Source organism: Anopheles funestus, chromosome 3RL, assembly GCF_943734845.2.
Source record: "Anopheles funestus chromosome 3RL, idAnoFuneDA-416_04, whole genome shotgun sequence".
Classification (NCBI taxonomy): domain Eukaryota; kingdom Metazoa; phylum Arthropoda; class Insecta; order Diptera; family Culicidae; genus Anopheles; species Anopheles funestus.
In genome coordinates this window covers 3,053,775-3,076,821 of record NC_064599.1, presented here as the reverse complement: position 1 = coordinate 3,076,821, position 23,047 = coordinate 3,053,775, and the positions used below count along the sequence as shown (strand labels likewise).

Here is a 23,047-nt window from a genome sequence, read left to right as displayed (position 1 = left end):
CCAAAAAGTAAACAAACCTACAGGTCTTTATTTACTCATGTGCAATGGTTCAGTTTACCGAAACGCATCCTTTCGATTATACGGATTATTTTTCCACAGCTGCTCAATTCTTGTACAAATATAAATGGATTTTTTGTTACAATAACACCAAGTTTATACGATGTGGTGTACTTGAACAACTACCACGAAAATGGATTGAAGATCTTAATGCCTCATCGAACGAGGAGTTCAACCAGATACCTTTGGGCTACATTAAGGTGAGACAATTTACATGTTATCAAAGAAATTGTGTTCAACTTCAGTTTGTTTATCATCCTCACAGGACACATGGAGTGATTCATTTCGAGACTTTCTGTTGCAAGTGAAAAGGCTTCAAGTTCAATATGAGATGCATGATAATATCGAGCAGAATGATATTAGCCGAAAGCAGACACGCAAAGGAATCAATGCCAAAAAGTCGTACGAAATAGATAACCTGTGTAGTTTCATCCAGTTAGGGCAACCTTCAAGCGGTGCTACGATCTACATAGATTTTGGAAGCGGTTTAGTAAGTAGAGATGACTCTGGTAGTTGCCTAAAGTATTTCACTTAACCAAACGATCTTTTACAGGGCTATCTGAGCGAACTTATCCACAAACGATGTGGTGTAAAAGTGCTTGGAATTGAAGGAAATGCCACACTTGTGCAAACATGTAATAACCGTTCTCCTGCTTGTACAACGAAAGCCGTACAATATTGTCATCACTACATAACGGATGATTCTTTCGGCTTTATCGAACAGCAATGCAATGACCGTTTTGATAACAATCCTCCACACCGAGCTGCTGTAGTTGGTCTTCACGCATGTGCCGATCTGTCCATTACTGCCATTAACTGTTTTCTACGTTGTAAATGGGCCAACAATCTCACCATAATGCCCTGTTGCTACCATCGTATGAAACCAGTGGACGAAAAGACTCCAAATGAATTTCAAAATTTTCCCCTTAGCGAAGAACTTCGAACCATACTACTCGATGGTAAACGAGAGATAATTTGTCGATCTTTCTTACGGCTTGGCTGTCAGCAAACGGCTGCCCGTTGGAAAGCTCGTACCGTTGAGCAACATCTCGAGCACGGCCGGATAATGTTTCGCCGTGGACTGATTGATGCCATTTTGGAACGAAATGAATCGGTGCGAATAGGTAAAAGTAAAGATTTACCTGAAGAAATAACCGTAGACAACATGTTAGAACAGTTTAGCCTGGCCGATGAATCGGACCACAGTACGCCGGAGTGTCGTTGGACGGATCGCCATAGGGAGAGAATGTCCGCCTTGTTAGAAAAGTATGGAACTGATGGACCGAAGCTAGCGGAATATTTAGAGTGCCTTCAAACTTGCCTACAGGTACGATAAGAATTGGTTGTAATTTGTTATAAAATCTAAACCAAAATGTCCTTTACAGTCAGTCTGTGAGAATGTGATATTGCTCGATCGAATGTGCTACATGGAGAGGGTGGCCAGCCAGTCTGGGTTAAAAATACGTCGCAATCTAGTACGGCTCCGAGACGATGGACTTTCCCCACGTTGCTTTATATTTCATGCTTCGAAGGAACAATAAAACGGTCACACACCGTTTGACGGTTTTTATCAATTTTGTTTCCAGAGCACTAATATTTATTTTTTACAGTATAATTCTATTTTACAAGAACAGTGCCGACGAGATAACATGGTTCTGAATGGTTGTGTGTTTGTTTGTTTTAGTGTCTTTCTAAGTCATTCTTCTGCAAAACCCCGCGTCTCATAATCAAATCGATGTACTGGTTAACCCATCCCGTGGTTTGTGGTAAAATAAATGAACATAAGATAAGCTACGTTCCATAAGGTAGCCGAAAACAATCAAACAAACACTCGTTAGGCATTTATGTATGTACGTATCCGCTGCGTCCCATTATTCATCGTTCTAGCGTACAGGTTTCTTAAACGGTACATTATCTAGTGTATAATTATTAGATTAGGTAATACTTCATATTGGACATGGTCGTCCGAAACGAAAGACATCGAGCAAAAGCTACCCAGCCTTTGATCGCGTACGGATTGCAAACCGTTACGCTACCATTAGTTCTTGCTCAATGTTCTTTCCGTTTTCTCGTGTAGTTTTTTTTTTTTACTGTTTCGCCAACAAAACACCCACCCTTCATCATCCAGTCGGAAACACAACGGAATCGCGGCCATAAACTGAAACCCTTTGGATGTTTGCCCGTCGTCCTTCTTGATTTGCCGCTGCTGCAGTGTACAGATTAAGGATACCATTATTAATGTGTAGTTAGGTTTTTACATTGGCAAATTATTGAATTGTTTCTTTCTGTCGTTAGTTTTTTTTCATGTTTTATCTTTTGCCATTTTTTGTTGCCCGATAAATGAGGAAGGAAAGATTGAATAGCATGACGTTTGTAACGATGTGTACCGCTTCCGATTGTAGCAACAGTAGGCTTGTTGCATCGATCGCACCCAGGTTGCTTTGATTACTTTTCCGACAGGTCGACATTATCGTTGAATTGGTGTTGTTGCTGCTGCTGCTGCTGATCGTATTGATCCGTTTCCTGCTGGTGTAGAGCACCGGAGGACGAATCGCGACTAAAATGGCGGAAATAATGGAAGAAGTATTTAACACGAAACCTCTACAAAAGCTCAGCTGGATCATGTTTCAAAGTGATGCAGTAGGCAACAAACCCTTACCTGTAGCATCGGTAAAGGTTCGAAACGCCCGTGTGCAGACAGGCAAGATAGGTCAGCTCGGCGATACCATTATTGCTGTCGGATTCGATTTCCTTCGTCAGGTCGGACCGTTTGCCGTACCGTGAGCCGAGGAAGAAACGATCATTCCGCGGTACCACGTTCACCTGCCGCAAATCCTTCGCACCGTACACGTGCGATCGTCCGTACCGGCTCCCAACGAAGAACGGACGCTTATCGCTTGCATCTGTTGGATGAAAAGTAATGTGGTAAGTTTCAACACAAAAAAAAACTTGAAACAATCAAACAAATAGCAAATGTTTGCGCGAAATCTAATGCCAGGTCAGTGTTGATAGAGCATTGAATGAAAACCGTTTTACATTTTTCTCTCTCTCTTTGATGAAGCAGGAAATATAATAATCCACAGAGCTCACAAGCTACGTTGTCTCTACTTGATGTATCAAGTAGATACAGCGCTATGAGTTTTATGTTTCCCCTTTTGTTTGCATTGAATCAATCTCTCTGCACCACGGCAAAAATGCAAAAATAAAATCTTATTTTTTCCTTTTACTATTCAAAACTATGGGGCTGTGTGTGGTCATAACTGGCATTCAGTATAGTGCGATAAAGGCTTCTATGTTTTTCATGTTATGCTTTAAAGAACATTCATCAAAAAGAGGGGAAAAGAACGTGCGTCATAAAAAACTAGTATAAAATTCGACATTAATAACATTATATTTGAATTTTGTATATTTTTGAATATTTTCACATTTTTGATCACGAACTACAGTGTAGATGTTCTATATTTGTACATAGAACTTGTACAAACTATGAAAATCATTCACAAAGCATCGGAATTTGCAATTGAGTCACTTTAACATAATCAATTCGCATTTTAATGCTAAAAGAAAAAATAATTTCAAAAAATCAAAAATAAAACAACCAAGTACACAAACTGTACTGCAAGACGAGTAGAACGCAACGAATTTTTCCTCTGAATAAAAAAAAAGAGTTTTTCAAATTGCATTGATTTTAATTGTCCACCCTTATGCACTGATCCGACCGTACTACTAATACATTGTCGGACCGTATCTGTCCGTATCGTTAGCGGTTTTGTCGTGATAACACGGCTTATCGTTATCGACAGATCGAATAAATCAAATCCTCAGTGCTTTTGGGCAAGTTGGGCAAGTGTTGTTTTTTTTTTGTTACTCGTCACGCACATCACCGATTAGAAACGATTTATGGATAGTGCTTATGATCCTATCAATAAAAAAAAACCGAACTGTTAATAGGTGATTGGGGTTGTGTGGAAAAGCCACGAAGAGATTGATGAAGTTGGATTAAGCTTGTGTTTTTGTTACGAACTCCAAACCAATCAATGTTGTTCATAACAAGAAGATTAGAAAAAAAGAGTTGTTTTTCTTTTCGTAAAGATGCTTCATTTTCCATCTCACCGCTTAAGTGAATTAAAAACGCATTCTGTTTCAATTTGCCACCTCCAACACACGTTCCCGTTCCGCGTGTACTTTTGTTGCAGTTTTATAAGCGCAAATGAGTCCACTTACGTTTGTTATCGGCGTACAAGCTGTTGGCACTATCCACCATCGGATCAGCATCGGTTACCACCGCTAGGACGAGCGCCCCGAACAGGATCAGGCCGAGACCGGTGGTGCTGATGCAGAACGCTGACGATTGCTCGCGGGCCAACGGTTTCATCGTTCGCCAGGTCATGCTAATCCCTTCCTTTGCCTGGTACTCCCGTGCCGTAGCTGTGGAGGAAACGCGTTTACAAACAAAATGAAATCAAACGCAAAACGATTGGGTAAATTAATTTAAAAAAATTGTTTGCTTTATGAAATTGAACCTTTAGTCATACGGCCTGGCCGTCCTTATTGAAATTAAAAAAAAAAATTGAACCTTCATTCCTTATCCGTAATGGCGAAAAACTAGGAAATATTCTAACTGATAGCAAGCTAACATTCCAAAAAAAAAACACTTTAAATATTGTGTAAAAATAATTCCTAACAAATGCATCACTTTACAAACAAATCGCAACTGCTGAAACAATCATCGCTAATTCGCCTATTTTCCGGTGGTTGAGAATTGGTTGACGACGGCACCATGTACTTGTTCCGTGTCATTTGCCACTTGGAACACCAAGAGCCTACAGCACAGATCGTCCACACAGAGCAGGACCAATTACGATAAAAAGGCAACTAAAAAGTCGGAATACACTTCCGATACGAATTGATTTTGCTCCGTGTATTATCGTGTGGGAAGTCTTTAGTCCTAACAATTAGCCACCACACACAGATACGCACACACAGCCACTCAGAATACCTTGGGTTCCCCCGAAGTGCCGAACAAATGTGCGGTCGTATTACAATTGGAATTCTTCCCGTACTACACACGTTTCGTAGGACCGGGAAATGTGGTGTCATTTATCCGACTCATTTAGCAGGTCTCTCGGCACCAATAATCACCTTGATATGTGTGTAGCACTTTACGGCATCGATTTTAGGCTTTAGTGGTACCGGGGTGTTGTTCGTACCCGGTGTCAATTGAATTCAAGCTCAACCCGGCAACATGGGCCCTGCTTATGTAGCTTTGAAAATGGATCCATGCTAATATTAGCATTCGTTGAATTCTTTTATTAAATCATTTATTTATTTTTTTGGACTGGAAGTGTTTTTCCCCTCTAATTAGTTGTATTAAATAAAATCGTATCGGTGTCATGTTGGAAGACTTTTTAATCTAATGATCATTTCAACTTGGGGTTTGTTTAATATTGTGACGATTTTTCTTTATTATTTTCTACTGTTGATGGAAAAAAGCATTTAATAAAACATAGAAGTTTCATGTTTAAAATATGAATTTGTCATAAAGTTTTTGGTTTTGTATAATAACTTGAAATACCTAGTTATTCATTCATCTATATTTTTCTATAGCAAATTGACAAAATTCAAATATCAACCACTTCTGTAGGGTTGTCCAACGCATCCCTGAAGGACACTACATACTTGACGAGCTAATTGAGATTTAAACCAAGGCAGAGTAAGTTGAACTATTAGAATATTTAACTAGCTTTAAGTAGAAGTTTCAGTTACCTAATAATTTTTTGTGTTACTTCTTTTATTACTTTCATTTCTTCATTGCATATTAAACAGCAAAATGCGTGTATTATTTAAACCTCTTAAGGCTCTAATCGCTTAGCACTTTAAATGGTAATGAAATAAAAATACTCCTTAGCTTATTGTTTCAAACAACTCGATCATTTCGTAAACCATCTTCTCCACGTACTCCGCTGGAACACAAACCCGGCATTGTCTTAACGAGCTACGACGAAGACACCTGTTGCTATTGACCCATTCCCCGGTAGGATTAATTACTGCCATTGCCAATATTATTGTTTGTTACTCCAGTGGCTAAAGCAACGAGATGAAAAGATGGAAGTACTAACGCACTTGCCACGTGTCATTTTACAAATTTAACAACCTGCCAACGGTTTAGTGGTATTTTTAATGGAAAGAAAAACTATTTCTGTCTTGTTTTATTTTATTGATTGAAGAGTTATCTCTTCAGAAAATGTTATTAAAAATGTAGAAGTTATTAAACATGTTAACATATAAAGGTTTTTTTACAAGAAAATGTAGTTAAAGTTAGTTTTGAAGAAATTATTATTTCCACATACCCTAGACTTTCTTAGTACATTAATGTACTCCCCCCAAAGGGTTCATCTATATCTATAAAATTCTCGTGTCGCGGTGTTAGTGTGCAAACTCCTCCGAAACGGCTGAACCGATTTGTATGAAATTTTCGATGAACGTTCGTTACATATTAGAATAGGTTTACCCCTACTTTTCGTTTCGCTAGGTGGCCTCTGGCGAATATTATGAGTTCTTTTCTGTTTTTCCTACGGGAGTTATCAAGTATGCATAGCCTATCTTATTTTTTTAATATTTTTTATTCTTTTTAATTTAAAGAATTATTTGAGTGAAAAAAAACTTATTTCAAGCAAGTCGCATTAACATATATCACATTTATAAATTTTGCTATATTGCTTAAACATGAAGAAAATTTTACATTTTCTCAAACAGGGTATCAGGGTATGGAACTTGGTTCCTCGAATAACTTCTGGCACAGAAATCTGAGGGTATGGCCGTCCAAGAAGAAAATGTAGCCATTAGTGCCATCTACCGACCACAGGTTAAAGATTGGCGATCCGTTGAATACCGACCAAGTTATAGGCAAAACTTGGTGCAAAAATGAAGAAAATTTTACGTTTTCTCAAACAGGTTATGGAACTTTGTTCCTCGAATAATTTCTGGCACAGACATCTGAGGGTATGGCCGTCCAAGAAGAAAATGTAGCCATTGGTGCCATCTATCGACCACAGGTTAAAGTTTGGCGATCCGTTGGATACCGACCGAGTTATAGACAAAACTTGGTGCAAAAATGAGGAAAATTTTCATTTGATTTTTTTATTATTTTTTACTCTTTTTTTCATTTAAAGCATTATTTGAGTGAAAAGAAACTCATTGCAACCAATTGACATTAAAATAAATCAATTTCATTTTTTTTGAAAATTTTCTCAAAAAAAACGTAAGGGGTAAGCCTTATGAAATTTTCAAGTTGAAAATTTTTTGAAAATTTTTTTTGGATTTTTTATTCTTTATTTAACTTAAAGCATTATTCGAGTGAAAAGAAACTTATTGCAACAAATTCGCATTCAAATATATCACATTTATAAATTTTGCTTCATTGCTCAAAAATGAGGAAAATTTTACATTTTCGCAAACAGGGTAAGGAACTTGGTTCCTCGAATAACTTCTGGCACAGACATCTGAGGGTATGGCCGTCCAAGAAGAAAATGTAGCCATTGATGCCATCTATCGACCACAGGTTAAAGATTGGTGATCCGTTGGATACCGACCGAGTTATAGGCAAAACTTGGTGCAAAAATGAAGAAAATTTTACGTTTTCTCAAACAGGTTATGGAACTTGGTTCCTCGAATAATTTCTGGCACAGACATCTGAGGGTATGGCCGTCCAAGAAGAAAATGTAGCCATTGGTGCCATCTATCGACCACAGGTTAAAGATTGGTGATCCGTTGGATACCGACCGAGTTATAGACAAAACTTGGTGCAAAAATGAGGAAAATTTGCATTATTTTTTGAATTTTTTGATTTTTTTATTATTTTTTACTCTTTTTTTTCATTTAAAGCATTATTTGAGTGAAAAGAAACTCATTGCAACCAATTGGCATTAAAATAAATCAATTTCATTTTTTTTGAAAATTTTCTCAAAAAAACGTAAGGGGTAAGCCTTATGAAATTTTCAAGTTGAAAATTTTTTGAAAATTTTTTTTGGATTTTTTATTCTTTATTTAACTTAAAGCATTATTCGAGTGAAAAGAAACTTATTGCAACAAATTCGCATTCAAATATATCACATTTATAAATTTTGCTTCATTGCTCAAAAATGAGGAAAATTTTACATTTTCGCAAACAGGGTAAGGAACTTGGTTCCTCGAATAACTTCTGGCACAGACATCTGAGGGTATGGCCGTCCAAGAAGAAAATGTAGCCATTGGTGCCATCTATCGACCACAGGTTAAAGATTGGCGATCCGTTGGATACCGACCGAGTTATAGGCAAAACTTGGTGCAAAAATGAAGAAAATTTTACGTTTTCTCAAACAGGTTATGGAACTTTGTTCCTCGAATAATTTCTGGCACAGACATCTGAGGGTATGGCCGTCCAAGAAGAAAATGTAGCCATTGGTGCCATCTATCGACCACAGGTTAAAGATTGGTGATCCGTTGGATACCGACCGAGTTATAGACAAAACTTGGTGCAAAAATGAGGAAAATTTGCATTATTTTTTGAATTTTTTGATTTTTTTATTATTTTTTACTCTTTTTTTTCATTTAAAGCATTATTTGAGTGAAAAGAAACTCATTGCAACCAATTGGCATTAAAATAAATCAATTTCATTTTTTTTGAAAATTTTCTCAAAAAAACGTAAGGGGTAAGCCTTATGAAATTTTCAAGTTGAAAATTTTTTGAAAATTTTTTTTGGATTTTTTATTCTTTATTTAACTTAAAGCATTATTCGAGTGAAAAGAAACTTATTGCAACAAATTCGCATTCAAATATATCACATTTATAAATTTTGCTTCATTGCTCAAAAATGAGGAAAATTTTACATTTTCGCAAACAGGGTAAGGAACTTGGTTCCTCGAATAACTTCTGGCACAGACATCTAAGGACATGGCTGTCCAAGAAGAAAATGTAGCCATTGATGCCATCTATCGACCACAGTTTAAAGATTGGCGATCCGTTGGATACCGACCGAGTTATAGGCAAAACTTGGTGCAAAAATGAATAAAATTTTACGTTTTCTCAAACAGGTTATGGAACTTGGTTCCTCGAATAATTTCTGGCACAGACATCTGAGGGTATGGCCGTCCAAGAAGAAAATGTAGCCATTGGTGCCATCTATCGACCACAGGTTAAAGTTTGGCGATCCGTTGGATACCGACCGAGTTATAGACAAAACTTGGTGCAAAAATGAGGAAAATTTGCATTATTTTTTGAATTTTTTGATTTTTTTATTATTTTTTACTCTTTTTTTCATTTAAAGCATTATTTGAGTGAAAAGAAACTCATTGCAACCAATTGGCATTAAAATAAATCAATTTCATTTTTTTTGAAAATTTTCTCAAAAAAAACGTAAGGGGTAAGCCTTATGAAATTTTCGAGTTGAAAATTTTTTGAAAATTTTTTTTGGATTTTTTATTCTTTATTTAACTTAAAGCATTATTCGAGTGAAAAGAAACTTATTGCAACAAATTCGCATTCAAATATATCACATTTATAAATTTTGCTTCATTGCTCAAAAATGAGGAAAATTTTACATTTTCGCAAACAGGGTAAGGAACTTGGTTCCTCGAATAACTTCTGGCACAGACATCTAAGGGCATGGCTGTCCAAGAAGAAAATGTAGCCATTGATGCCATCTATCGACCACAGTTTAAAGATTGGCGATCCGTTGGATACCGACCGAGTTATAGGCAAAACTTGGTGCAAAAATGAATAAAATTTTACGTTTCCTAAAACAGGTTATGGAACTTTGTTCCTCGAATAATTTCTGGCACAGACATCTGAGGGTATGGCCGTCCAAGAAGAAAATGTAGCCATTGGTGCCATCTATCGACCACAGGTTAAAGTTTGGCGATCCGTTGGATACCGACCGAGTTATAGGCAAAATTTGGTGCAAAAATGAGGAAAATTTGCATTTTTTTTTTGAATTTTTTGATTTTTTTATTATTTTTTACTCTTTTTTTCATTTAAAGCATTATTTGAGTGAAAAGAAACTCATTGCAACCAATTGGCATTAAAATAAATCAATTTCATTTTTTTTGAAAATTTTCTCAAAAAAAACGTAAGGGGTAAGCCTTATGAAATTTTCGAGTTGAAAATTTTTTGAAAATTTTTTTTGGATTTTTTATTCTTTATTTAACTTAAAGCATTATTCGAGTGAAAAGAAACTTATTGCAACAAATTCGCATTCAAATATATCACATTTATAAATTTTGCTACATTGCTCAAAAATGAGGAAAATTTTACATTTTCGCAAACAGGGTAAGGAACTTGGTTCCTCGAATAACTTCTGGCACAGACATCTAAGGGCATGGCTGTCCAAGAAGAAAATGTAGCCATTGATGCCATCTATCGACCACAGTTTAAAGATTGGCGATCCGTTGGATACCGACCGAGTTATAGGCAAAACTTGGTGCAAAAATGAAGAAAATTTTACGTTTTCTCAAACAGGTTATGGAACTTGGTTCCTCGAATAATTTCTGGCACAGACATCTGAGGGTATGGCCGTCCAAGAAGAAAATGTAGCCATTGGTGCCATCTATCGACCACAGGTTAAAGATTGGTGATCCGTTGGATACCGACCGAGTTATAGACAAAACTTGGTGCAAAAATGAGGAAAATTTGCATTATTTTTTGAATTTTTTGATTTTTTTATTATTTTTTACTCTTTTTTTCATTTAAAGCATTATTTGAGTGAAAAGAAACTCATTGCAACCAATTGGCATTAAAATAAATCAATTTCATTTTTTTTGAAAATTTTCTCAAAAAAACGTAAGGGGTAAGCCTTATGAAATTTTCGAGTTGAAAATTTTTTGAAAATTTTTTTTGGATTTTTTATTCTTTATTTAACTTAAAGCATTATTCGAGTGAAAAGAAACTTATTGCAACAAATTCGCATTAAAATATATCACATTTATAAATTTTGCTACATTGCTCAAAAATGAGGAAAATTTTACATTTTCTCAAACAGGGTAAGGAACTTGGTTCCTCGAATAACTTCTGGCACAGACATCTAAGGGCATGGCTGTCCAAGAAGAAAATGTAGCCATTGATGCCATCTATCGACCACAGTTTAAAGATTGGCGATCCGTTGGATACCGACCGAGTTATAGGCAAAACTTGGTGCAAAAATGAAGAAAATTTTACGTTTTCTCAAACAGGTTATGGAACTTTGTTCCTCGAATAATTTCTGGCACAGACATCTGAGGGTATGGCCGTCCAAGAAGAAAATGTAGCCATTGGTGTTATCTATCGACCACAGGTTAAAGTTTGGCGATCCGTTGGATACCGACCGAGTTATAGGCAAAATTTGGTGCAAAAATGAGGAAAATTTTCATTTTTTTTTTTATTTTTTGATTTTTTTATTATTTTTTACTCTTTTTTTCATTTAAAGCATTGTTTGAGTGAAAAGAAACTCATTGCAACCAATTGGCATTAAAATAAATCAATTTCATTTTTTTCGAAAATTTTCTCAAAAAAAACGTAAGGGGTAAGCCTTATGAAATTTTCGAGTTGAAAATTTTTTGAAAAAATTTTTTGGATTTTTTATTCTTTATTTAACTTAAAGCATTATTCGAGTGAAAAGAAACTTATTGCAACAAATTCGCATTAAAATATATCACATTTATAAATTTTGCTACATTGCTCAAAAATGAGGAAAATTTTACATTTTCGCAAACAGGGTAAGGAACTTGGTTCCTCGAATAACTTCTGGCACAGACATCTAAGGGCATGGCTGTCCAAGAAGAAAATGTAGCCATTGATGCCATCTATCGACCACAGTTTAAAGATTGGCGATCCGTTGGATACCGACCGAGTTATAGGCAAAACTTGGTGCAAAAATGAAGAAAATTTTACGTTTTCTCAAACAGGTTATGGAACTTTGTTCCTCGAATAATTTCTGGCACAGACATCTGAGGGTATGGCCGTCCAAGAAGAAAATGTAGCCATTGGTGCCATCTATCGACCACAGGTTAAAGATTGGTGATCCGTTGGATACCGACCGAGTTATAGACAAAACTTGGTGCAAAAATGAGGAAAATTTGCATTTTTTTTTTAATTTTTTTATTTTTTTATTATTTTTTACTCTTTTTTTCATTTAAAGCATTATTTGAGTGAAAAGAAACTCATTGCAACCAATTGGCATTAAAATAAATCAATTTCATTTTTTTCGAAAATTTTCTCAAAAAAAACGTAAGGGGTAAGCCTTATGAAATTTTCGAGTTGAAAATTTTTTGAAAATTTTTTTTGGATTTTTTATTCTTTATTTAACTTAAAGCATTATTCGAGTGAAAAGAAACTTATTGCAACATATTCGCATTAAAATAAATCAATTTATAAAATTTTGCTACATTGCTCAAAAATGAGGAAAATTTTACATTTTCGCAAACTGGGTATGGAACTTGGTTCCTCGAATAACTTCTGGCACAGACATCTTAGGGCATGGCTGTCCAAGAAGAAAATGTAGCCATTGATGCCATCTATCGACCACAGTTTAAAGATTGGCGATCCGTTGGATACCGACTGAGTTATAGGCAAAATTTGGTGCAAAAATGAGGAAAATGTTCATTTTTTTTTTAATTTTTTTTTATTTTTTTATTAGTTTTTACTCTTTTTTTCATTTAAAGCATTATTTGAGTGAAAAGAAACTCATTGCAACCAATTGGCATTAAAATAAATCAATTTCATTTTTTTTGAAAATTTTCTCAAAAAAAACGTAAGGGGTAAGCCTTATGAAATTTTCGAGTTGAAAATTTTTTGAAAAATTTTTTTGGATTTTTTATTCTTTATTTAACTTAAAGCATTATTCGAGTGAAAAGAAACTTATTGCAACAAATTCGCATTCAAATATATCACATTTATAAATTTTGCTACATTGCTCAAAAATGAGGAAAATTTTACATTTTCGCAAACAGGGTATGGAACTTGGTTCCTCGAATAACTTCTGGCACAGACATCTTAGGGCATGGCTGTCCAAGAAGAAAATGTAGCCATTGATGCCATCTATCGACCACAGTTTAAAGATTGGCGATCCGTTGGATACCGACCGAGTTATAGGCAAAACTTGGTGCAAAAATGAAGAAAATTTTACGTTTTCGCAAACAGGGTAAGGAACTTGGTTCCTCGAATAATTTCTGGCACAGACATCTGAGGGTATGGCCGTCCAAGAAGAAAATGTAGCCATTGGTGCCATCTATCGACCACAGGTTAAAGTTTGGCGATCCGTTGGATACCGACCGAGTTATAGACAAAACTTGGTGCAAAAATGAGGAAAATTTTCATTTTTTTTTTAATTTTTTGATTTTTTTATTATTTTTTACTCTTTTTTTCATTTAAAGCATTATTTGAGTGAAAAGAAACTCATTGCAACCAATTGGCATTAAAATAAATCAATTTCATTTTTTTCGAAAATTTTCTCAAAAAAAACGTAAGGGGTAAGCCTTATGAAATTTTCGAGTTGAAAATTTTTTGAAATTTTTTGGATTTTTTATTCTTTATTTAACTTAAAGCATTATTTGAGTGAAAAGAAACTTATTGCAACAAATTCGCATTTAAATATATCACATTTATAAAAAATTGCTAAAATTCTCAAAGAAAGCTAAGGTTAAGTTAGGGCAAAGTTAGGTTTGCTGGGTAAGCTAGTATTTGTATTATAGTATTATTATTATCTTATTATAGCTAGCATTATAAAACCACGTATAATCAAAATAGTACCAAAGAGTTAAAATAACTCACACTGACCAACTTGCTGGTAGGTAGAACACAGGCAGGCACGTAAAATAGTGGGATTTTGGTAATGTTCGTGCTGTGGTAGTTGGTGACACTCGTTACCAAAGCGGAATAATATGATACACCACAACCGCAACACGCATGCTTTTATATATTTACTCCGCTTGAAAATAGCAACAACAAAAAATTACAAAGGGATAGCCTTAAACCCTCAGCCCAGTCGAATTCGTGTGCTGAAATGTCACGAGTATAAATGCCGGGTTTACCGAAAAAAAAAATCACCCGAAAAAAATTCGGCAAGCTTACTATAGAGGTGAAATGGTTTAAAATTTATGTCTCACCCCATTTGCATCCGGTCACCGCTGGGACCACCGGTAATCTCACCGGGGAGCGGGGTTCATGCTTTAGCTAAACTAATTACACACTAATCGTAAACTCTGGGCACCCGGTTTGCCGAAATGGATTAGTTTAAAGTTTTATCACCCATAGTCGACCTTAAGCAGACTCATCGTTCATCGTGCGACAGGAGGGCGGAATTCTTTATGTTGTATGTTGCCCTCCCTACGCCAAAATTCCATCACCGACAACAATTAGGTTTTGTACCAAATTAAACTAATTCCTTATGTCGTATCGTCATACGGAAAAGGGTGGGAAAATTGGCTGAAAAATCCAACCAGAAAAAAGACATTCATCTACACTCCCGTTTTCCTTTAACACCGCCGTTAGCATTAATTAGTGATATTTGTGCTTCGACAACACGAGCTGACGTGAGTTGACTGGGAATTGTATTGCTGTTTTGCATCTTGCAAAACCACCAATTTATGGTTGATATGTTGTGGAAGGTATGGGTGTGTGTGATGGCTGGGTAAAAAGGGAAACAGTTGTCGTGCTTCCGTGCCACGGGAATGTTAGCAAATGAGTAAGCACACACTCACTACCTTGTGAATTGTGCTGTTAAATCTTAGAATTTAAAACCATTCGCGAAAAGGATTTTTAATTGTTTCAAATTATTTTACAAACTTTACACACTAGTGAAGGGAAGGAAAATGCTCTCCAGGTTTCCACGATTTTTTTATCCAATAAATTAATTAACCTTTCAACCGCCGTTTAATGTATTGATCAATGGTTTTATAAACGTTCTTGTGGTAGCACGGTTTGGTGAAACAAACCACTATTTCAGAGTGTTGAAAAAGACACAAAGTGACAAATGCCTTTAAGCGATCTTAATCGTTGTTTTGTGTTGAGTACATCCACTATCGGTTTGTTGCTTTTTGCCATTCCATTTGTTTCAACTCTTCCTTTTTGAACCCCGTCGATTGGACATTGCGATAATCATGTGACATTTCCACGGGTATGAATGATCCACGAACCAATTCGACACCAGTGGATACACTTGTCCATTTCAAGTGCTGCTAAATCAACTTTAAATGTACTCCCATCACACTTAACCAACGTGTGTGACGTTGGAGGTGTTTAGTTTTTCATCCAGCAGAAATAATAAACACTTGAGAGAAAGCATTAACGAACTAGCATTCTGTCCATTAGCTTTAATTCGCACAAATTTAAGGGCTTCTATTTAACTTTATTAACTATTAAATCTATTAAATTTAATATTTACCTATCTAACTAAAAAATCGAGTTCAATAGTCAATAAGTTCAAGCAACTTAAGCTCAAGAAAAACATCTACAGAAACTCCTGTCTGACTATAAGATGGAACTAGATTTCACTCCCGAGATACATAATGTCCGATTAGGTAAGAGGGGAGAAAAAGCACCGATCTCTAGTAAGGTGACCAATTTCCATTTACTTGGTAATAGTTCCCAATGGCACCGTTAGAAGAAACCTTTGCCTGCAACAATCGAAAATGGTTCAGCATTATGGGTACGGTTTCTTTCGCGAGTTCTGACTCCTGACCGACTGACCGAATTCGTTTGTAGAAGTGACTTAATTATACTTCCGAAACAAACAACGAAAAATCTGTCGTACGATTCCATCACTTTAATTAATCAATCAGGGATTGTTGGTGGATGACTCAATTCTTCGTAAGGTATATCATTTTTCAACTTTTTATAGAAGAGATTATTGTATTTAAAACCCGTTTCTCCAATTCCTCAAAGCGCTAAACTAAAAGAGCAAAAAATAAAAGTTCCTCTTTCCCAAGTGGTCCTAATGGTGTCTGTCCGGATGTTATAAAAATGTTATCCTTTCAATGGGTTTTTTTTATTCACTTCTGCTGCTGCTTTATGGCAATTGACAGGATGTTAAGAAATTAGCCGTATGAATATTGACCTTGGGTGTAGTTGTTTTCATCGGAGACTAGTTTTATTTTTCTCTAGCTATGGTTCAACCATACCATAAATGTCATAAATAGTTTGCTGTCTTTGAACGTTGGCCACGTGTCTAGCCGTACATGGGGACACACACATTCTAAGGTGACTGGAAAACGGGTAAAGGTAGCCAGCGAAAGAGACATCCTACATCCTCTGGCGTGGCTAATGCACTCTTGCCTAGGTGGATAATATAATTTGTGGCTTGGTCACGAACAAGACCAGTGTGAAGCCTCGCTTCCTGCTTCCAACAGTGGAAAGCACCCCGGAGTAGCATCGTTCAGGTCTGTTATTAACTGGACATTATTTAACAGCCTGCTGGCCCACCGAGACAACGGGGTAGGGCTGTTCGCTAAACTAATAATTAGTTCGCGAAAGTAGATTGATCCTTTACATTTGTGGAAATAAAAAAAAATCTGAAACTAGATCACAAGCATTATGGTGCTATTATTCGGTACTGGACAACGCATTTAGGGTGCTTCATAATGTTCATACGGTGCAAAGGAAGGCTTTCAAAAACTTCATCCTTCACCGCATCGTACCTACCCAGCGTGGCATGATTTATGCTTCGATGCAAATGAAAATTTCCATAAACCAAACCATAAATCCCACCCGTGTAACGGCCATGTCACCTGTTGCATGCTGCCCGGTCGCTCAACCCAAACGGAAACGTCAAATGGGCGGATGTAATAATTTTTCACTCGCTCACCCACCCACCCAAGAAGCGATCGTGCGTTATTTGCATCCGAGACAAGGGGAGACAAAGTACAACACACACAGCAAAAAGAACGGCAGCAAAACAAAAACCTTTCCTTACTTTCATCGTGTTTTGAACGATGGAAACCTGCTTTGATGAGCGATCGACAGTCGTCTCCATGGTTTCTAGAAAGGATTCGTATCGAATTTCACACGGAAAAATCATCATCGAATTCGGTTTTACACTCGCGGCTGATATCAAATTTCTTTTTATTTAAATTTTTTGATAAGCTTCTAATAAAAGATGATTAACGTGAAACAAGTGCTTTGTCGCTGTGCCTACGCTTTAACCTTTAGCTATTGGTGAAAATTAATTTGATTAAATGTTTGAAGAGCATTGATCTTTCTTTGAGAGACAAGAGCATTGATCTTTCATGAGAAAATTTATTCTGAAAAAAGATTTAAAGGTTTTCTACTACTTTAAATTAATTAAATTTAGAATGTGAACTATAAAAAGAAAACACAAATTTTAGGTTGAAATTGTTGTAATTAACAACTTGTAATAAAAGATTTTTTTTAGATTATTTTATCAATAAAAAATAAAATTGTTTAAATTTTTCTTTTGTTATTAAACGATATTTTGTTTTAGCTTTTCCACATAGATTTATTTAAATGACGTATATATCTACAGGTGAATAATAGGAATTTTTCCTACGACACCTATTGCATTATAATTTACACTGATTTTGCACTTTTCCTACAACACACCACCACACTATGGCACTAACATGGTCAAGGTGATTAATTTTTTATCACATTATTCTACCGTCGTCATACTATGCCGTAGGCTACCACCAACATCGGCCATGGCTTCATTCATTTTGCTCTGGCACAAAATCTTCTTCGGGGAAAAACTCAAATCAATCACTCAAAACGACTGCCCACCCACGGTCTCATCACGGTTCGATCGGAATCGCTTCAAGCCCCAAACGCACCACTCAACAATAAATCAAATACGATACGGCAGCATGCCATGTCCATTTTTTTTTGTTCTTCTCTTTTGCTTCGCCAACACTGGAGAGCGTTCGTTGCTTAACGTTCGGGTGCGTTTGAAGAGTGCAAACAAAGTCTCCGGAAGGCTAGCGTAAACTGTGTCTGTGTGAGAGAAAGTGTATGTGAAAACGCAAACGTACATATCATCCTTACATCAAGCTCAAAGATCAGTGATGTTATCCGTAGGTAGGTCTTAAAGGTAAGTAAATAGTGTCATCCTGAGGTTAGCCGCAGGGCGCCAACGTAAGGCGTGTGAAAATTACTGTTATGGCAATGTGAACTGAACAAACAGCATTTCAATAGCGGTATCGGGGGTTTCTATGGTGATGACAGGACTGCTTTATAAATGTGCTTCACGCGACAGGTGTTCGATGATGCGTGATTTAACATTCGTCCCAAAAATTGGTTCTAATGTTCCATTCGTGCCTATTGCGACGTCCGAAGCACTCGTCAGCGTTTTGCTGATGATGCACTTTTCCATCTTGACGTACAGTCACTTTGGGGCTTGTAATAAATACTTTTACTCTTATGGTTGTGACCGTTGCGCATTAGGTGGAATAAAAGCAGCACTGGAAATACCCAAAAGCATCTCACTATTTCATTACAGTTTTCCTTTTACATTTCTTTTTTCTTGCGTGCAATCTCCTGCACACGCACGGGTGTCATGGCAGCGTTTTTTTAATACAGCAGCTGCACGATCCCAGCAACAGGTGGGAAATTACCAACTCTCGGTTGACTCATTTCAAATTGTTATGCTTACAGCACGCTACAGACTCGGGTGCTAACATAATTTACAATGTTCCTGCCACTCCTACCGTAACGCATATGACATCGGGTGTGACCAGCTGGTTTAGCAATTCGAGGTTTCTTCGTACTTCATGGAATACTGACTACTACTACTACTTCATGGAAGGAAATACTGACTGTAAAAATGTGTTTTTGTTTTGATAAAAACGGCTTTTCTTGCGGAATGCATCTGGATGTTTATTTTTTCGATTTCTCCATACTGAGTTCTTAACATCTTGCACTCGATGGAGGCGCCTGGTGTTTGACACGTGGTGCAATATACTATGAATCTACTGATCGTTATTTTATTAATATTGCCTATGATTTCTTCGGAACCTAAAAACTTTTCTAAAACAATTCTTCTAAATTTCTTAATTCTAAAAATTTGAAAATTTCGTAAGGCTATAGCCTTAGCTTTTTTTGAGAATTTAAGCAAAATTTTATAAAGTGATTTATTTTAATGCGAATTGGTTGTAATAAGTTTCTTTTCACTCAAATAATGCTTTAAGTAAAAAAAAGAATAAAAAATGATAAAAAAATTAAAAAAGTCTAAAAATTTGAAAATTTCGTAAGGCTATAGCCTTAGTTTTTTTTTGAGAATTTTAGCAAAATTTTATAAATTGATTTATTTTAATGCGAATATGTTGCAATAAGTTTCTTTTCACTCAAATAATGCTTTAAGTTAAATAAAGAATAAAAAATTAGAAAAAAATTTCAAAAAATTTTCAACTCGAAAATTTCATAATGCTTACCCCTTACGTTTTTTTTTGAGAAATTTTGCAAAAAAAATTAAATTGGTTTATTTTAATGCCAATTGGTTGCAATAAGTTTCTTTTCACTCAAATAATGTTTTAAACAAAAAAGAGAATAAAAAATTATAAATAAATTGAAAAATTATAAAAATTTGAAAATTTCATAAGGCTTATTTTTGCACCAAGTTTTGCCTATAACTCGGTCGGTATCCAACGGATCGTCAATCTTTAAACTGTGGTCGATAGATGGCATCAATGGCTACATTTTCTTCTTGGACGGCCATGTCCTCAGATGTCTGTGCCAGAAGTTATTCGAGGAACCAAGTTCCTTACCCTGTTTGAGAAAATGTAAAATTTTCCTCATTTATCTGCAATTCAGCAAAATTTATAAATGTGATATATTTTATTGCGAATTTGTTGCAATAAGTTTCTTTTCACTCAAATAATGCTTTAAGTTAAATAAAGAATAAAAAATCAGAAAAAAATTTACAAAAAATTTTCAACTCGAAAATTTCATAAGGCTTACCCCTTACGTTTTTTTGAGAAATTTTGCAAAAAAAATGAAATTGATTTATTTTAATGCCAATTATTTCAAATAAGTTTCTTTTCACTCAAATAATGCTTCAAATAAAAAAAAGAGTGAAAAATCAGAAAAAAATAAAAAAATTATAAAAATTTGAAAATCTCCCAAGGCTATAGCCTTAGCTTTTTTTTGGGAAATTTATAAATAGAAATAGTCTTTTTTTCAAAAGTGTAAAAACCAAAACAATTTTGAGCCACAAAATCACGAACAAAACCTTCACACAAACTGCCTAACTGTAGCGAGTGGAAAAATTTAATTTTCGTGGTCATACCACTGCAGGGCAAGGCTTAAATGTGTTTGTCGTTAACTTTCACAAATAAATCACATTCGTTTTTTTCTTCTCTAATAAACTCAAATACGTGCCCGAGGAGTAGCGAAAGCAAAACAATTTCAATCCGTTCCGTACATATTCTGTTCGCCGCGAATGGGTAAAACCAAGGGCCGAAGCGTGAAGCGATGGCATCAGTCAGTTAGCGTCCACGACATATGCATACTCGAAGAAAGTGCGGTAGAATCAAAGCTTAGTGATATGTGTGGGGAGTGTTTTTTTTTTTGCTACTTTTGTTTGTTGTACCATTTACGATGGAAATCTTATGAGACTCGTAAACAGGAAAGATAGAAGTCTTGGCACTGTGTGTTGGCGTGAGTGTAACACACGTCAGACGAAGCGTTTGGGGGCGTTCTTTTTTTTCTTTTTGAAAGCGAGAATATTTTAAAAATATTATAATCATTCCGAAATAATAGAAAAAAGACACTTTATTTAAATTTTAGAAAAACTCCTATCACATTTCTCAGTACCCACACGTTGGTACGATTTATGGTAATCGTTTTATTGGTGTTCTTCTACCACCAAAAATCATCCCTGCTTGCCCTGCTTACGCTTACTAAAACACTAAAATTTCTTTTCCGTTTCGGTGGCAGTAAGACACACTACCCATCAGGTGTAGTGTTCACCATCTTTTCTAACCCAATCTCACCCGTTGGCAATGTAAATGGGCGTGAAATCGTCTAAAATATGATTCAGCGTATGGTACGCATCGAACACCTTCGACACTTTCGTTTATCTGCGTTGAGTCAGTGACTGCTTCTCACGGATGATTAGTCGTTATTGTTGGGCCACAGTGAAACAAAGCAAGAAAATTAAGGACTAGGTTAGGAAGGTTGTCACCTGCTTTTATAGTCAAGCAAAATAAAAAAAAAGAAGTTACGTTTTACATTAAGCTAAAGCCAACTAAAATGCAACCCTTAATGGAAATTCCCAACCGAAAAGCACTCCAATGGCGGCGGGATAAAAAAAACACCCCCGGAGTGCTGAGGATCCAATTTTTGGGATCATCAGATCAAAAGTCGTTCGATAGCCTTTAATTGTTGCTCAATTTCTTTCCACATGTGCATCAGTGGGAAAGGGTAGACTGTAGTTGAAAGCTTTTAAAGCGTTTTGTGGCATTTTAAAAATGGCACACCACTTGGTTGCAGAGGCAGCCACACCATAATCGATGGGCGGCCGAGGTTGCAGTAACAATTTTAATACTATTAATTCCACCAACCCTGGTAAAATGTGGGCAAATGGGGTACATCAGGCTCTAAGGTGAGGTCCTATGGATGCATATACACACACACATACACGCGCACGCACACACACACATCCCGAAGGTTTTACACTTCAAAGCATTTCATATAATCAATATGCTACACAACCCGTTCGTCATTTTTTTTAATACACTCTTTAAAGCATAAATATTTTTAGATGATAAAAATTATTAGTGTAAATTTTGTTTTTAATGTAAAAAAGCAAAACCTGTAACTGGTCTATATTGTTTTATAATTTAGACATTGTTTTTCTACAATTTTCCCGCGGTGGTAAGTAACAATGTCATTTAGAACTTGTTTCCTATTTTTTATTGGTTTCCCTTTCCTTTTCAAAGTACAGTGTGTTCACACATTAGTTGCAGCATGCTGTTGCATTCTTCTCACCCTTTCTTTTTAAGTTCTAGAGACCATTTTGTGCAGCCCTTTTTTGTCATATATTTATAACCATCATCGTTCGACTCGCGGGAAACACAACAATATCTGCACGCAACGTAGTTTTAATTACAGCTATTTGCCGTTTCACCTGAAAACTGTTCCACTTGACGTTTTCTCTAATGACTTGTCCTCTTTTACTAAGGGAACTGTTACTTTGCAATAAGAATGTAGCCCTTTTTATGTGCACAGGCAAGTTATGATTCTTTATCTTTTGAAAAGAAAAATATTTTACAAAACAAACAACTTACCTGCTCTGCGAATGATCTGACAAACGATCGTTTCGAGATTCGTTTGCTTTGTTTTAGTTTACCACAAACTTTGTATCGTTTTGAAAATTAGCCAAAAATAAGGATACTAATTAAAACAAAGTTGTACTCTTCGTACTATTATTATGCCGTCACTTTTTTGTGGAGCAGTTGGAAACGGAAATTTCTGCTCTGCCTTCCCAACAAATCAACTCCAAAAACCAAACACAGTCACACTCTACACACACTGGTTGGATCTTACTGAACAACCACCTGTTCAATCGACACTGTTCTGAGCGCTGTTCGGTGCGGGCTTGGGGCTTCTTCGACACTGAAGTACCGCACGGAAATGCAAACGCTTTTATACGATGCTCAGCCTTTCGCACGCTATGCTTCGCAGTGACGATGAGTGGCCGACCAGAAGTACTACCACCACCAATCACTAGAGGCAGCAGTACAGCGCAACATAAGCATAGCTTTCTCGTCACTTCTCGGCTTCCATCATCTCCTCTCTACCCGGGTGGATCCGTTGCTGGCTCGAGAACGACCGCTTCACGTCCACTCACTTTGCCGACAGTCTCTGACGCGTGTCGATGTGTGAACCATCCTCATCAGCATGATGTGCGGGCTGTTGTACACCCGAACAGTAGTATCCCCCCTTTTTCGTTCGCTCTTATGTTCACTGGCTGTACGCCTGTTAGGTGCGAGTGTGCCTCAATGGAAACATTAATGCTGATTTTTTTCCTTA

At 36.3% G+C, this 23,047-nt stretch overlaps 2 protein-coding genes and 1 long non-coding RNA gene across 3 annotated transcripts; 2 read left to right on the top strand and 1 right to left on the bottom strand.

Moving 5' to 3' along the window:
• Positions 1-24: 24 nt before the first annotated feature.
• Positions 25-1,631, top strand: LOC125771159 (uncharacterized). The gene is made up of 4 exons (XM_049441548.1): positions 25-257; positions 323-547; positions 611-1,384; positions 1,443-1,631. The coding sequence occupies exons 1-4, from the start codon at positions 45-47 to the stop codon at positions 1,596-1,598; spliced, it is 1,368 nt and encodes a 455-aa protein (XP_049297505.1). The 5' UTR covers positions 25-44; the 3' UTR covers positions 1,599-1,631.
• LOC125771207 (RYamide neuropeptides) lies at positions 1,614-22,652 on the bottom strand. Its single transcript, XM_049441605.1, has 4 exons — positions 22,303-22,652; positions 4,282-4,485; positions 2,717-2,960; positions 1,614-2,614 (listed from the first exon to the last, which is right to left on the bottom strand). Exons 2-4 carry the CDS (start codon positions 4,445-4,447, stop codon positions 2,503-2,505), a joined length of 522 nt encoding a protein of 173 aa, XP_049297562.1. The 5' UTR covers positions 4,448-4,485; positions 22,303-22,652; the 3' UTR covers positions 1,614-2,502.
• Positions 5,773-12,407, top strand: LOC125771224 (uncharacterized). Its single transcript, XR_007419278.1, has 5 exons — positions 5,773-7,112; positions 7,619-7,707; positions 8,229-8,418; positions 10,363-11,262; positions 11,784-12,407. It is a non-coding gene; the product is annotated as an uncharacterized LOC125771224 (long non-coding RNA).
• Positions 22,653-23,047: the final 395 nt, after the last annotated feature.

What these genes read in the sequence shown, in the direction of transcription:
- LOC125771207 (XM_049441605.1), bottom strand. Translation starts at nt 4,447, where the DNA reads ATGACCTGGCGAACGATGAAACCGTTGGCCCGCGAGCAATCGTCAGCG. An exon ending in CTTGTACGCCGATAACAAAC is followed by an intron (nt 2,961 to 4,281) that starts GTAAGTGGACTC and finishes TTCATCCAACAG; the next exon opens with ATGCAAGCGATAAGCGTCCG. An exon ending in AACCTTTACCGATGCTACAG is followed by an intron (nt 2,615 to 2,716) that starts GTAAGGGTTTGT and finishes CCGCCATTTTAG; the next exon opens with TCGCGATTCGTCCTCCGGTG.
- LOC125771159 (XM_049441548.1), top strand. Translation starts at nt 45, where the DNA reads ATGGTTCAGTTTACCGAAACGCATCCTTTCGATTATACGGATTATTTT. An exon ending in TACCTTTGGGCTACATTAAG is followed by an intron (nt 258 to 322) that starts GTGAGACAATTT and finishes TCATCCTCACAG; the next exon opens with GACACATGGAGTGATTCATT. An exon ending in TAGATTTTGGAAGCGGTTTA is followed by an intron (nt 548 to 610) that starts GTAAGTAGAGAT and finishes GATCTTTTACAG; the next exon opens with GGCTATCTGAGCGAACTTAT.